At 25.2% G+C, this 16,895-nt stretch overlaps 1 protein-coding gene across 2 annotated transcripts in view; it reads right to left on the reverse strand.

The window, feature by feature from the left end:
• Positions 1-16,473, reverse strand: part of LOC127289858 (synaptic vesicle membrane protein VAT-1 homolog-like) — a 41,105-nt gene extending 24,632 nt beyond the window's left edge. The window contains exon 1 of one of the 2 annotated variants that reach the window (XM_051318078.1): positions 15,874-16,473. In XM_051318078.1, the coding sequence (XP_051174035.1) occupies positions 15,874-16,172 (299 nt within the window). In that variant the 5' untranslated portion in view covers positions 16,173-16,473. The remainder of the gene's footprint in view (positions 1-15,873) is intronic. The other variant, XM_051318079.1, reaches the window with a different exon arrangement.
• Positions 16,474-16,895: the final 422 nt, after the last annotated feature.

Consider the following 16,895-nt stretch of genomic DNA (forward strand, 5'->3'; position numbering starts at 1 on the left):
GTTAGAATATTCGCAATAACGTAAAATTTTTTCCCTTTTAATTTGAGAATATTTTTTTTTTTAATTAAAAAATAGTTACCTATATTTTTTTTTTACAAAAAATTTGAATATATTTTATTTTTGAACCACAATGTCGTTTTTAATAATGAAAAATCCCTCATATAAATATATATTAAGTGAAATTGGCCAGAAATATTATTATTATTTTTTTTTTTTTAAACTTCCAAGGCACCCTGTATGTTTCCAACAGATGTAGCCCAGAGAGAAGTGAAATGAAAGGACAGCAGCTGTGAGTTTCAATAGATTACCATTGTTTTTGTGACTCATTCGCTCGAGGAATGTGTACGTCTGAAAACGTTATGCGATATATATATATTGCGAACATGACGCGCCTCATCTAAACCCGCGCGCACACACAGTTTGTGCAAAAGACTTCTGCATCAAGCGCAATATAGCTGTTACTACTGGCCCCGAGACGCTAAAAACAACTGCAGTCTTTGATTATGCTTGAATTATTATCGTTCTACCAATAATGCCAATAAAGAAGCCACAATAACTCATTCAACTCTCTATTATTCAAAAAAAAAAAAAAAAAAAAAAACTCGTTTCTTTTTTTTTATCACAAAACCAAAAAAAAATTATATTTTCTCTTATTATCACAAAACCAAAAAAATTATATTTTCTCTTTTTATCACAAAACCAAAAATATTATATTTTCTCTTTTTATTAGCAAAAAAAAAAATTTATAATAAATTGTCCACTCTAAAATATCTATTTGAAAAATGGAAAAAAAATTAACTATTAAAATTCTAAATTAGATTAAATTGGGACTCTAAATTAATTGAAATTTTCATTAATTAAGAGCAAAATTAATTAGATTTAGAAGTTCCATTTGGGAAGAATTAATTGACATGTCATGAAAATTATAATTGAAGCCCACCATAAAAATTTAAGCTTTACCTTCATTAGGAATTAAAATAAATTAGAAGAATCATTAAATGTGGCTAATATTAATAATAATAATAATAATAATAATATTAATAATAATAATAATAATAATAATAATAATAATAATAATAATAATAATATTTACTATTATTATTATGAAGGTTCTATTAAAGTAAAACTACATACACTGCAAAAAAAAAATTTATTTAATTCAAATAAATATTTATTTGATAATAGTCAAGTAATCAAGTATTAAAATCAAATAAAATTTTTTTTTTGCAGTGTATTTGTTTTCTCCAATTTCAAAAATTTATCCACAAATTCTCATTTGGAAAATTTCTAAAAAAAAAATTTTCTCATTCAAGTATATATTATAATAATAATAAGCGTCGGGACGAATTGGGAGTTTTGGAGTTTGAAAAACCAGTTTGAAGAAAATGGCTACCCAATTTAATTTAGTTTCCTTTTGGACTTCACCGCACCGTAAATTACAAGAAGTAATTACGGGTACAAGACCCCTTTTCATGTTACTCGTAAAGTGGTAAGACAATGTTACTTGAAACGATGGTCATAATGTAGTTTAATTAGTGACTAAGAAAAAGATAAGAAAATAAAGTTTCTCTTTAAGATTGAATCCAAAGAGAGTTGAAGAAATAGAAAATTAGTCATTTTTCTCGTTGATAAAAAAAAAGAGAGAGAGATGACTGTATTTCAGAAAAAAAAAATGATTTCTTAGAATTCAATCAAATTTTTTTTTTTTTTTTTAATACATTCATCCTATTCATAAAATATTATTCATAATTAACAAAATGAATCACGAGAATTTGCGCAATTAAATTTCATATTCGTTTTTATCAGTCATATATTGAAAAAAAATGTTCCCTTATTTCTTTATATATAGACACGAGATAAATATAAATATATAAATATAAATATAAATATAAATATTCTTGATAAAAAGATATAAATTTCAAATTATTGATTTTTCAACGAATTCGATAACCAATTGATCTTTTCCATACACATTGTATTGAACGCGATTCATTTAATTAACGAGAGTGTGATATAATTTTGTTTCATAAATTAATCACAAAAAAATGCCAAGAAATTTTTAAAATATAAAAAAAGGAATATTTTTATCAATGAAATTACCTAGCTACATATTTAATTCCGATTACACAATATTGATGACATTCATTAAGATTAGCAGCCTCTCTCTCTCTCAAAAAAAAATGGATTTATAGTTATAATTTTCCATACTTTTTTTTTCATTTTCGTTGATATTCACAAAACTTGTTGTGATAACATTCCGCAAGTTTCGAGTAATAACAAATTTCTTAAATTCTTAATTAAATTCTCAATATGTACATAAAGATAAAAAGGGGATGGATTCATTCTCTCGAAACCAGTATTTTCTGTAAACATGATAATTAAGGGACTGATGAACAATTATGTAAAACAGTGTGTCTATACTAATTTCATTGGGAGGAAATATCTGATTTTATTTTTTTTTCAATCGGTCAAATTATATTATATAAAAAAATTTATTTGGGATACAAATAATCGGTTTCTTGACTATTATCAAATAAATATTTATACTTGAACCAAATAATTTTTATTTAAATTTAATAAATTTTAATTTAAACGAATAATTTTTGTATTTGAAAAAAAAATCATCTCTCAAATAATATTTATTTGATACAAATAAATAAATAAATAAATAAATAATAAATATAAATAATAATAATATAATATAATAATAAATATTTATTTAGTCAAGTAATCAATAATTATTTGAATTAAATAAATTTTTTTCAACGTGGTAAAAATTAAATATATAATGAACAAGAAAAAAAAAAACTATTCTTACATAATTTTAATAAACGAACCTTATAAAACGAAAAATTCTTTCTAATATTTCTATTCTCATTTAATTTTCGAAATTCGTTTTTTTTCCCCCCTAAATGATGATACCTATGTCGAGAGAAGAAAAGGGAAAAGGTCATATCCGATATTTTTCCAAACGATCCATCTTCATTCTACCTGCACAAGTGAGGAGGTCGAAGCGCGACATTGAAACTACCTCGTTCCCCTTTCTTGAATCTTTTCCTTTCTCTCAGAGAGAGGACCAGTTTGTGAGGTAGAAGATATACCTGCCTACACCTTGTTCTTTTTTTTTCTCTATGGTTTCTTTTTCTTTTCTTTCATTTTTTTTTTTTGCATTTTTTTTTTTTTTTTTATTTTTTGTTTTCTTGTTTTTCTCCTAAAGAAACGAAAGATGGCGGGGTGAGATTCGCCCACGGGCGGTAAGCAACGCGATATCGCGACTGGACAATGGCCGAACGCAAATTGAAAGGCGTTCGAAGATGTTGTATATGTATATAATACTGGACGCGCGCGCGTGGGTTTAATGGGCCGACGTTAAAATTTCGCGATTGTGTTCGCGATCTTCCGCGACGGCTAATTGCTGAGTTTACTCCAGCGCAAACATGCCTCGATCATACGCATTAATGCGCGCGCGAGGGAGAGAGAGAGAGAGACCAATAAAAAAAAAGCCGCATCATCCCCCATCAATGTTCACTAAAATTATAAAAATATAATTTTTCCCACAAATTAAACAATTTTTTTTTTAATTACAAAAAATTTAATCAACTTTTGAAATTTAAATATAATTTTTGGAACAAATAAATTAAACAATTTTTTTTTTTTAATTACAAAAAATGTAATCAACTTTTGAAATTTAATTTTTTAATTTAAAAAAATGAAAATTGAAATATTATTTGAACATTCGGAATATTTTTATTATTAAAAAACAGATAACAAAAAGCAATTTTAAATATAATTACAGAAAGTAAATTTTTACATTTTTTTTTTAAATTTGCGTTTTATTTATTATTCAATTATATCTGTAAAATATTCAGAATTTTATAAATTATTGTATAAAAAATAAAACAACTTTTATTAAAGAAAAAAAAAAAAAAAAATTTGTTTCGATAAACTTTAATTTCCGAAATAAAATTATTTTTACTCTAAAACATTTATGTAATCAAAATAAAAAGTATTCTTCTTTAATTTAAATAAAAAAATTTCATTAAAATTAAAAAAAAAAAATCTCTCATTTACATTTAAATTAAAAATTACATTTATCTTTAAATCTTAACTCGAAACTATTATTGTACGAACGACTATGTAAACGAAATAATTTACATTTCTCAATTTTCAAAACTAACTTTTCTTTTGAAACGGAAATAACATTTTTTTTTACCAAATTTAAAAAATTTCTTTAAATCAAACTGAAGATTAATTTAATTATTAAAAATTTTTTAATCACACATAAATTACATTGAAAAAAATATTTATTTGATTCAAAATAATTATTATGTTATTTTTTTTCAAATACAATTTATTTAATTCAAATAAAACTTATTTGGTTCAAGTTAATATTTATTTAATTCAAATAAAAATTATTTGGTTCAAGTTAATATTTATTTGAATCAAATAAATTTTTTTTTCAGTGTAGGAAAAAAAGGTGCTTTAAAAAATAGAAATTTTATTAAATAAAAATTCTGACAAAAAGAATTTATAATAATACCTATAGAAATAAATTTCAAAACATTCGGATTTATAATTTTTTAGAAAATATATCTATGGGTCTCTTTGAAAATGATCAAAATTCGGTAAATTCTAGTGATAGTGGTGCTAAATAAGTGTATAAATTTTGAATTTGAAATTTTTTATATTTTTCGAGTTATTTACAATAACAAATTTAAGCAATATTTCATTTTTTTAACTTTTGTTAGTTAATTAATTAATATCTCGAAAACAAAAAATAATGCCATCTTAAAAATTTAACCATCGATTTATTATGACTTAAACAATATTTTTGATTTTTTTCGCGCTTCTAAATGAGGGAGAACATGTTTAAAAATTATAAAAAAATTTTATTTATTAAACAAATTGTTTAAAAATTTATATTTTTTTGAAAAAAATAATTGTTTTCTAAAAGTTTAAGGTCTTCTGCGTAAAAAACATTTACAACAATTTTTTTTTATTTTTAGTAGAAAAAAAGTTATAAGTAAATTTGTAAATTTGTAAATTTTTTATTGTAAATATCTTGAAAAATATTAAAAATTTCAAATTCAAAATTTGATACACTTATTTAGCACCACTATCACTAGAATTTACCAAATTTTGAGAAAAATCCGAGACATGACCCCGTATTCTCATATGAAATGCCTCATATATATGAATTAAAATCGAATCAAAAAGGAAGTTTTGACAAGCTCTCTCTTGGAATGCCACATTCGTTTTGCACTGGAAGGTATTTAATACGGGAAAATATTTTCGTTCAGTATTCACATGAAAAACAGTATCGCGTATCGCTCTCTCTCTCTCTTTCTCTTTCTCTCAGAAAAGCAACAGCCGTTTCTGGTTTATTTTTCAATCGAATTCCACGATTCTGTACAATGTTCGTTCACGGCTTGTTGCTCAGCACCTGCCGATATTTCAATTATAGCCATAGTAACTTAGCAATATACATATATATATATCTACGCGTATATATATATAAATATATATTTATATATAGCGAGCAATCGATGAAACTTTAGCGATGCGTATATATATGTGTGACTCTCCGCAAATCAATTTCCAGTACGTGCCACTTCTCAGTGCGCGATGTACTTGTTATTCATGTTATCTTTTAGTGCACATAAATAAATGGTGTTCGGTTTCGCGCAGGAAAAGGAAATGAGAGCCTTTTGCACGTACGAGTTACGGTGAACTTAACCGATAGTATATGCAAAAAAAAAAAGAAAAAAGAAAGGCATGCACCGGGTCTCTTGTAATGATTATTCTATCATTCCTTTTGATAAATCATTGTAACGTTTCAACGATGAGATAATTAACTGTATTTTAATGCATAATATTTAATGCCGTTATTTAACCGCAAGGTCAGAAATGAATTTTAAATAGTTTATATCAAAAAAAAAAAAAAAAAAAAATTCGTCCTATTCTTTAGGGATTAAAAAAAACAGTTTTTGCAATTTTTTTTTCCTATTCATTTTTTGAATTTTTCATTTTTACAATTTTGAATAAAATATTTTTAAATATTATTATTACACTGAAAAAAAATTTATTTGATTCAAATATCGGTGTATTTGGTTATTATCAAATAAATATTTATTTGAATCAAATATTTCAGTATTTGAAGCAAATACAATTTATTTGATTCAAATAATAATAAATTTTAAATGTACATTTAAATAATATTAATAATAGATTTCAAATGAATATTCTGATAATATTAATAATAAATTTAAAAATATTTAAATATTTTTAAATAATAGTTTTTGAAATATAAATTTCTTTTTAAGCCAAGATTTAATTAATCGAGTGAAAAAATGAAAAAATAAAAAGCCAATAGGCCAAAAATAAAAAAAACACCACTCGATTTTTAAATAATAATATAATTATTAATAATAAATTTTAAATAAATATTAAAATTGTTAATAATAAATTTTAAACGTACATTTAAACAATAATAATATACATTTTAAATGAAAATTACTAAATGTTATTAATAAAAAAAAATATAAAAATAAATATTTTAATTAAATTATAGAAAGTCAAATTAAAAAGTTTAAATTACAAATAGTTCATAACTTAATCAATTAAATAAATGTAAATAGTAATTTTCGATTTTAATATCTCTATATAATATTTAAAAAAAAATTTACATTTACTTTCAAATAAAAAACGTTATTTTCAAATGACATAAAGAAACAATAAAAAAACATTATGACACTAGTTTTACACAAAAAGAAAAAAATATAATCAATTAAGCAAAGTAAAATAGAAAAAAAAACACGAATTTAACTTTAATAATTGGAAAGTATAAATCACCCCGAAGGTGGGGGAGGGGGAGAGTTGTGATGGGCCAACGAAAAATTATGGCGCATTTTATTGAGAGGGTTCTTTTCCTAAAAAGCATTAAGTAATTTTTGAATTCTCCAATTTTATCCGAAACCATTGTTATCAGAATTTCCGATTTTTAAAAAACCGTTATATTAAAAAAAAGAAAAAAAAAGTACATTCAAAGCAGTATTTTTACCATTTTTTTTTATACAAAATGGAAACTCATGAAATTTTTTAAATTTAATTATGCCATATGGAAAAATTTCACGATATTATTATGTATATACACTGAAAAAAAGGTTTGGTATTGACAACCAAACGTTTGGTTGGTATTTAAGCAACCAAAATTTTTTTTGTTGAATCAACAAAATTTTTGGTTGTCCCAATAAAACTTTAGTTAGGACAACAAAAATCGTTTTTTTTCTAATTTTGGTTGTGTTAAATTTTGGTTGAGACAATTAAAATTTTGTTGTTACAACAAAAAAAATTTTGGTTGCTTAAATACCAACCAAACGTTTGGTTGTCAATACCAAACCCTTTTTTCAGTGTAGAAATGTATTATTATTATTTTATTATTAATTTTTTTTAAATTGTTTAATAAAAAAATTTGTTTTAATGAAATTTGTATTATAAAAATATTTATTTTTCTATTCTCGCAGTAAAACATTGACAGTTCATCGACATACGGCGCGTTGAGAGAGAAAGAGAAAAGAGAGTTTGGCGTCATTACAATTTTTATGGCTAGTTCTTTTTCTCATATGGTATAATACCACGAATATGAGGTATTTGAACTTGAAATAGGGGTTGTACACCCCATAGCGTGCATAACCTATTCTATATGGGGTGTTTTGGACTCTAAGTCTAGGTTTTGTTACACCAATAGGAAAAGTGTAAATGTGCAAGTGCGTATGTACGCATGGCGTACAGGGGTGAAGAGAAGAAGGCACACGGGTGTGGTCCGATCAATACCAACACCGTGTTCTATAGATCCAAATTGGTGCATTTACTCACGCAGATGTGTGTTATAAATTCAATCACTCTCGCATTCACTGTACTTGTAAATGTCATGAAAATCCGCTAATCCAACACTAAAACCATTATCTTCAATTTTTTTTTTTTTTTTTTTTCTATTTTTAATAAACTTTTTTTGCGAGTGAAAAAAAAAAAATTATTTTTCATCAAATTTTTATCTCAATGACACTTTATATCTCAAATTGTGACACAATCAATAGTACGGAAAAATGTCGACGAAAAAAAATTAAAAAATATTAAATTATTATGAAATGAATAAAATAAAAAAATATATATATTTGAAAAAATTTTACTATTAAGGGCCGTCCATAAACTACGTTATCATTTTTTCATTCTTTTTAGACCCCCTCCCCCCACCCTCGTTACCATTGCGTTAAATGTATTTTTTTTAGAATTTTTGCCCCCCCCTAAAATAGGTATAAGGTAGTTAATGGACGGCCCCTTATTATGAAATAAATAAAATTAAAATAAAAAAAAAAAATTAAATCTCTTTTTGTGAATAATTTTTTTCTCGCTCTCAATTATTATATAATAATAAAATGCTTGGTCTGTCCTTCTGTCCTAACTTGAAGTTGGCCTTTTCTGATTTCACGTGTTTTTTTGAATAGTAATCTTATGACGTGTCAAATTTTGACAATTCTTTTTCTCATTTTTGCCAAAGTTGTATAATTGTGTTTCCAAATTTTGGAATAAGTTTCTTTAAAATTCCAAATTCGAAAATTCAATTCACGAAGCTGAAGTACACAACGTTTACCAACGAAATTTTTTTTTAAAGTTCTATATTGATTCAAAAATTGTATACAAATACAAAAAATTTATGTAAGAGAAAAAAGATGCGCCAGGAAATTTCGTACAAGATAGTAATTTGAAAAAAATTTATTTTTAAAAATTAATTTTTAAGGTACCAGGGGCCAACGAATTATTAATTATTATTAAACTACTATTAAATATTAATTATAAAAACACAGGCCTCGAATCAACTTAAAGACACAAAAAAGTCGTTTTAGTCGATTTATATTCCAAAAAAAAAGTAGATTTGTTTTTTATTTTAACAAAAATATTTTACAGATTTTTAAATAAAAAAATTTTTTTTTAATAATAATCCTTTTCGAAGGGTTAAAGTTGAAATTTTTAGAAATTATTAAATTTCAAAAGATAATGTTAATTTTCAAACAATTATTAAATTTTACAGAAATAAAAATAATTTATCAAACAATTTTTGGAAAACATTTTTTAAATTTAATTGAATTTTCAAAGATTTAAAATTGAGATTTTTGAAATTAATTGAAACTTTAAGTGTTTTGTAATTAAAATTTTAGATGATTTCACTAAAAATTTATTAGAAAATGCGGACAAAATACCTACAATAATTTGAAAATCATTTTTAATTGAAAAAATGGTTTCAGATAGTTGAAATTTCAAAGAATATTATTAAAATAGTTAAAAAATAATTGAATTTCCTTAGAGTTATAATTGAAATTATTAAATTTCAACAAAAAAAATTTTCGATGGAAAATTTTAGAAATAATTAAATTTTAGATGCTTTTAAATTTAAATTATTGAAAATTCAATTAATTTTGAATTCAAATTTTTGAGAATAATGAAATTTTAAATTTGATTTTAAATTTGGAAAATAATTGAATTTTAATTGAAATTTTGGATAATAATTTAATTTAAGTTCATTTTTTATTGCAAATTTGGATAATTAATTTTGAATGGAAATTTCAAAAAATAATTGAATTTTATTTCATTTTAAATTGAAAACTTGGTAAATAATTAAATTTTAAATTGAAAATTTTGAATAATTATTGGATTTTTAATTGATTTTGAATTAAAATTTCGGGTAATAATTGAATTTTAGTTTATTTTGAATTGAAATTTTTAAAAAATAATTCAATTTTATTGTGATATATTTTTTTTAAAATTATAAACAATTGTTAAATTTCCTAAAAATTTTAATTGAAAAATAATTTGATATAATTGAATTTGTGATGTATTTCATTAAAATTATTAAAAAAATAATTAATTTAGTGAAGAATCATCATTTTAGTTCAAAATTTGTTAAATAATTGAATTAAAGAAGATCTGAAGAAGATCTAAATTTTAACGAAGCTGAAGTACGCAACGTTTTTGATAAACGATTTTTAAAGAAATAATTTTTTAAAATGAAAAATTCTATAATTTTTTTCTTAAAAAATATTTCTTGTAGTTTTCATTAATAAACAAATTATAAAAAAATATTTTATAGGCAAAAAATGATAGAATTTTTCATTTTAAAAAATTATTTCTTTAAAAATCGTTTATCATAAACATTGCGTACTTCAGCTTTGTAAATTTTATACTAAAAAAATGTATTTTATTTACATTTTTTTTCAAATGTAAAAAAAATGTCGCATTTTATTAAAATAAGTCGATAAAAGTCGTATTTTTGAAAAAAAAGTCGGAAAAAGTTGTATAATCCGAGGCCTGTAAACATATAATTTTCATTATTATCATTTAATATGTAATAATATTCTAATAAATTAAATTTATTAAATTAATAAATTAAATTAATCTTTAATTTCTTTATAACAAACAATTAAATATTCAATTTGGCGCGCGTTTAATTTTGCTAGTTATATATATAAATAAAAAACTAAAATTGGAAAAATCAACGGGAAAAATAAGAGTGCAAATTTTCAAGGCAAATATTTAGATCAAATAACTTTGCAGGTACGTTTATATATAATATAATGGCTTGGAGGATATCTTAAAAGACAATTTTCTGGCACAGCTGCGAAAAAAGAGCAACTGAAGGATTTTTGATTTACCGCTGATATTCTTTCTACATGGGACTTTTAAACACGTGTGTGAGTGCATATACAAGAAATAGCATGCAGATGCAGCGAGATAATCTCGGCAAGTATTTCACGCTGATGTGCGGTAGCTTTAGTGAAAGGGAAAGAGGGGTGGAGGGGGGAGCTTGCTTTAATAAATATTGCGAATCGAAGAGAAATTGCGATAATAGAAATAGATATAAATATTTTTTTTTTATTTATTTTTTTTTAGTAAATGGTGCGGCAATACTATGAAAATGTACCTAGTGCACTACTTTTGTGATTTATGTGTATGGCCGGAGGTTATGGGAATATTCCTGAAAGCAGTCTGCTTCAAGAGAGACGCCATTGTTTTCGCCTCATCATGAGTTATCGGACTAATTAGCGCACCAAATTTATGAGGAAATTATTAAAGAAGTCCATTCACTAAAAATTCGATTGAATATATTGCGCATTTTTTTTTTCAGAAGCAATTTTAATCATTCATTTTATTTCTCTCTCTCTTTCTCTTTTTATCTTTTTATCGTTCGATTAGCCAAATATATATGATTGAAATTTCAATTTTCACACGAGTATTCAAAACGCTTGAATATTTTCCAAATATCGAATTTCCATTGTTATAAAATAATAATTATCATCAGCATTATATAAAGAATTTATTGAAAAATTTTTTTTTTTAAAAACATGAGTTTCCTGTAATTTTGTGCAATAAAAATATATTTTATTCGCTTAAAACAGCACGTGTACCGGATATTTTTAGTTTACCAAATGGAAAATAAGTCTTTTATAAAACAAATGTATATATTTGTATAACTGCGTGAGGGTCGCGAGTTCCGTTAAAATTTCATTCCGATGAATTTAGAAAGAGAAATAATATCGCATTTTTACACACACAGAATTTTGGAAACATATATTATATTTTAACCAAAGATTGGTGAATTCACGCAAAAGTATATATATATCAAAAGGAATAAAATCTGAGTCATATATATATAGCCAAGCGCAGTGGCATAAAAGAAAAGAATAAAATTCGCTTTCTCAAAGTCTACTGCGATGCCCGCAGAATACAAGGAGAGCATGTAATTTAACTGCCAGCGAGAGATCAATTTTTGTATCGTTAAACGAAAACAACAAAAAGACAGAGGGAAAGAGAATAAAAAGAAGAAGAAGAAGAAGAAGAAGAAGGAAAAAAAAAGAGAACAAGTGTACTCTCACGAGACAAACAAATTTTTCCATCAATGATGATAACAATTATAATTCCTCTATACAATTCCAAATTTAGTGCGCCAAAGAAGATAAAAATTACTCATTTTAGAAAATAATTTTTTCCTTAAAAGAAAAATTATTATAATGAAAAAAAATATATTCTTTTCATTTTTAAAATGTCATTCGAAAAATATTTTATATAAAAAAAAAAATGCAATCGGTCCGTAGATATGCACATATTTAACTTGAAAATTTAGTGAAACGTGATTCTATTTCAAAAGAAGATGAACATGAGACAGCCATTTTAAAAAAAAAAAAAAAAAAAAAAAAAAAAGATTCACTTGTGTGTTGCTCTGCGTGCATTCTTACAAATTGTGCAGCAAAATGACTCCAGCCAGCATGAGTACATTATATCTTTCTATGAAGGCTATTTTCTCATCAATGCCAATGACTTTTATGAATCGTGAGTCACGCGTGAAAAGACCCTCAAGTCTTTGACGGTCACTCCTATATATCGCTCCTTTGGTGAAAAGCTTTGTGTATTACTCTCCCTTTGCCTCAATCACGTACAAACAATTGGAATAATAAATTTCATCCACAAAAAAAAAAAAAAATATATTCCCCCCATATCTATATACTTAATTACCAATATTAATTGAAAATAATAATTATACATATAAACCCCTCGTGAAAAAGAAACATATACAACAATAAAAGAAATATAAATAACAAAATCTATTATAAAGAAAAGAATCAAAAATTCCAATTTCAAAGAGAAAAAATTTTTTTTTTTTTATTCGAAACAAAACGAAAAAAAATCGTTAAATACAACGAATTGCAAATCTTTTCCAGAGCTCAAAACTAAATAATTCTGGAAATGGCGAGAAATCGAAGTATATATATATGTATTTTATAAATAAAAGAAATAAACACACACACACACACATATATATAGAAACAAGTGAGAAGAAGATACGAGAAATGTAAAACAAAATAGATAAGAAAATATGTAAATAAACAAGAGCTTCTGGCTGACGATATATTGAGAGCCTAAAGTATGATCAAAGAATATCAGGATAATAATGATTCAAGAGTCACCGTGACCTTCAAGGATTCCCGTGGTCGAAGAAGCGATTCTATCGTTTACTACGCCTTGCCCTCATCAAGAAAGATACGAATCTCAAGACGATCTTTCAAAAAAAAAAAAAAAAAAAAGTCTGTGCTTTATAATTGAACCAGCTTGATAGGACCTTTATACATATGCAGCATCTCGTCTTTTCTTTCAAAAACCTGATTTCCTAGAGTTCCCATAACCTGTCACTAATATATTTTCTCATCGAAACCCATTTTTCAAAAATAAATTTTTTATTTTCATAGAATATATTATTATTATTATTATTATTATTATATATAGTTGGAATAATAATATATAAGATCGCATATTAAAAAAATATTCTTTCGATAAATAATTCGCTATATTCAAATTAATTGTCATGGAAAAACAAGTGTCATATAGTGAAAAAATTTCTTAGGATTTTTAATTATATATTTAAATCCTGTATTATCTCCAACGAGTCAAAAGCACCAAGAGACATAATAAAAAGTGTGGTATTCAAGTTTAATTTGCATCCAATTGAAAATGAATAACGCCTTCGCCTTCATATATATATATATATATATTATAAAGTAGAGGCACTAGTTTCATTGAATAATTGCGACGTTTCTACAATGTCTGCTATTTATGTATCCGTTGATTGACACAAGAATCACTTTCGAGTTTATCAATGTTTAAAAGTTTATCATTTAGAGTACCCTCTACACAAGTAGACCTTAATATCAGTTTCTTCATTTTCATTCTTATAATTCAATACAAAAAAAAAAAAAAAAAATATACGTAAACGAGTAAACAAAAATAATGAGCTAGTTCCGTTAAATAAAGAAATCTTTTTAATTTATTGACATAATTATTAATAATTAATCACTTTATTTTATTTTATTTTTTTAAATGGAAAATTGAAATTTATTACTCAAAAAAATAAAATTGGAGTAATTTAAAAAAAAAAAAGAAAAAACATTTTAGAATTTAAACACAAGAAGTCGATACGGACATTTAACGGCTCAAGTAGATGCAAAAGAAAAATAAAAGCCACACAATGTATTGGTCAATTGCGCAGATATTTGTTTACCTAGATAAAAAATAAAATGTAAACTGAGATAAAATGTACGAAAGCCACAGAGAAAGTGAGGAAAGTTGAATATCACGTTCTACTTGTGGTTGATATGCCAACAAAGATTGCAAAGATTATATATATATATATATATATGATACATAATATTGTCGAGGAGGAAAAATTTCCTATAAACTTCAATAAATTTTCATATTTATATTTTTTTCCGAGATTTAAGTTGCACTATATATCAAATATTTTAAATTGAATTTTATTTCCTGACCCATAAATTCCCGATGAATATTATTATTTAATATTTTTTAACTTTAGGGGCAACAACTTTCCGTTGTTCTTCATATCAATGAATCGAATTAATTAACATATTTATATTCGTTGTGACTCATCTCTTTAAAATTCTACAGAAAAAAAAAACAGCAACAAAAAATTAAAAATATCAAAACCTAATTATTTGATAAAAATGAATTTTTTAGTTTTCCATTTCCGTTTTTTTAAAAAGATTTCCTGCTCTAAATTTCAAAGACTGAAAACACATGTATACACGTATATGTCAAATGAGTACATCCGGTGATCATACGCGCCGCCAAAAGGGCGAAAATGCTTCACAGGACGTATTACTTTAAAAATGTTCATTTTACTGATTCTTACAATTCAAATTGTTGTTTTATTGAAACAAAAAAATTTAATATCACTTTATTACTAAACTTTTATAATCTAAATTAACTAAATTTTACTATTATGTAAATATTTTCTTTTTTTTTCAAGAACTCAGGATTTAGTGAATAATTAATATTAAAAAATGATCGTAAATTAAAAATAAAAAATAAAACTAATTTGATTGATTCTTAGTAGCAAATATGAAAAACTAGACAATATGGAAATTAATTAACATTTCTGTCAAAATGACAAAACATAACCTAAAAGTAAAGAATAAAATGAATTTTTAATAAAATAACTATTATTTAGGCATTAGAATATTCAACTAATTGCAATTTAGATAAATTTATCCACGAAATTATATGTATATAAATAATTACATATGTAAATATAATTTTCTATGAAATGTTTCAAACAACTAAAAACGAGTTATAACAAGCTTGGGGCATCCTAACAATAAAACTTGAGAGAAGCTTGGTTTCTATTATAAGCATTGAAACTGAAATTAAGGCTCACTAAGCAGCTTGTCCTCAAGAGAAAGAAAAAATAATAATTACTCTACACATTTACAAACAAAACCAGTCAATTCTATTTATGCTTGATAATTAAAGTATTGTATTCCGACAAACAAAGAAACTATGATTAAGATTTAAAGCCTAACTAATTTTTCCTGTTAGAAAATAAATTTTTTTTAATTTTTAAATTTATTTGAAACGACAGTTAATTTCTACCAAACAAAAAAGGAATTTTACAATTTAAATTATATTTTTCGAGGTTAAGTGACGTTTGTAATGGAAATATAATTCTCTCCTCCCCCCCACCCCAACCCTAAAACTTTCAACAACTTGAAAAGCGTCAAAAACTCGATAGAAAGCTAAAAAAAACAATGACAAAACGGAATTGCAATCATTTGTATACGGCAATTACATTTAAACGTTAATTGTTAAAGATTAGCTATTGTTTGAGGGAAAAAAGCTTAGTGTCAAAAAAAAAAAAATGAAGCACAAGGGCGTTATTTTGCCAAGTGAGGCTTAATATTGAGCACCTGGACCTCTGGGCAGGATGCAAGAAGTCGAGCGCGACAAGAACAATGAATTTCCGTGTGTACTCACCATGCCTTGACTCGTATGAGGACCTCTCCCTCGGCCAGGGTCGGCTCAGGCTTCTTGAGGACCTTAACGCTCTTAAGTCCGCCAAATCCGTTGAGTACGATGGCCTTCATGTCCTTGGGTTCGGGTGTTGATTTTTCCTCTCCATTCTCATTTGGCTTTTCACCTTCGCCATTTTCCTCAACTTTCTTTGTTGCGTCTTTCACGATTTCCTTCGATTCGTCCTTGGCAGGCGGAGTTATTTCCTGCGCGGGTTGCTCGCCCCCTGCGTTAGGACTCGTTTCATTCTTATCCTCGGCCATATTTCAAAAACTTTCTTTTGCTCCTTGCGTAAGGACTTTGTGACTGATACAAAAACGAAAAAGCGCCGATTAAGAAAAATTCGTTTCTTATTAAAACGTTATTTCACCGATTGTTTTGCAAAAAACCAAAAGGTTAAAAACTATCACGCGAATTTATTTTCTTCTTTTTTGAAACAGATGAAAGACTAAGAGAGGAAATAAAAAGATTTTAAATGATTTCTACAAACTAGGAACAATAACACAATACTGTACACGACGAAAGCTAACGTCGTTCTGCGCGTTCTACGAGTTTCATGAAGCCGGCTTTTTCAATATGAAAACCGGCGACGCTGCGCGCGGTGTTGCCGTTGCTAAGTTACCATGCGCCCCTCCCATGCGCATTGAATCGCGCCCTCTTTTGTATGCGCGCGCATCCTCCCTGTCAGGGACGTGCCTAGATAATTCTACGCTCATAAAAAAAAAAATTCGAATTTTCAAATAAAAAAAATTTTTTTTTTTAAATGTATTGAATTATTTTAAAGAAATTAATATTTTATAAATAGATATGTTTAATATATATATATATATATATTGTTTTTCACATTGAAAAAAAAATTGAAAGGCAATTTTTAATTATTAATTAAAACCCTAATTTAATCAATTAAAAATTTTTATTTAACTTTTTTTTTTAAATTTAAATTAGAAATTTAAAATAATATTAATTATTCGATTAAATCAAATGTT

This window comes from Leptopilina boulardi, unplaced genomic scaffold (genome assembly GCF_019393585.1).
Source record: "Leptopilina boulardi isolate dan_hultmark-lab unplaced genomic scaffold, ZJU_Lbou_2.1 LbouV2_51, whole genome shotgun sequence".
NCBI lineage: Eukaryota > Metazoa > Arthropoda > Insecta > Hymenoptera > Figitidae > Leptopilina > Leptopilina boulardi.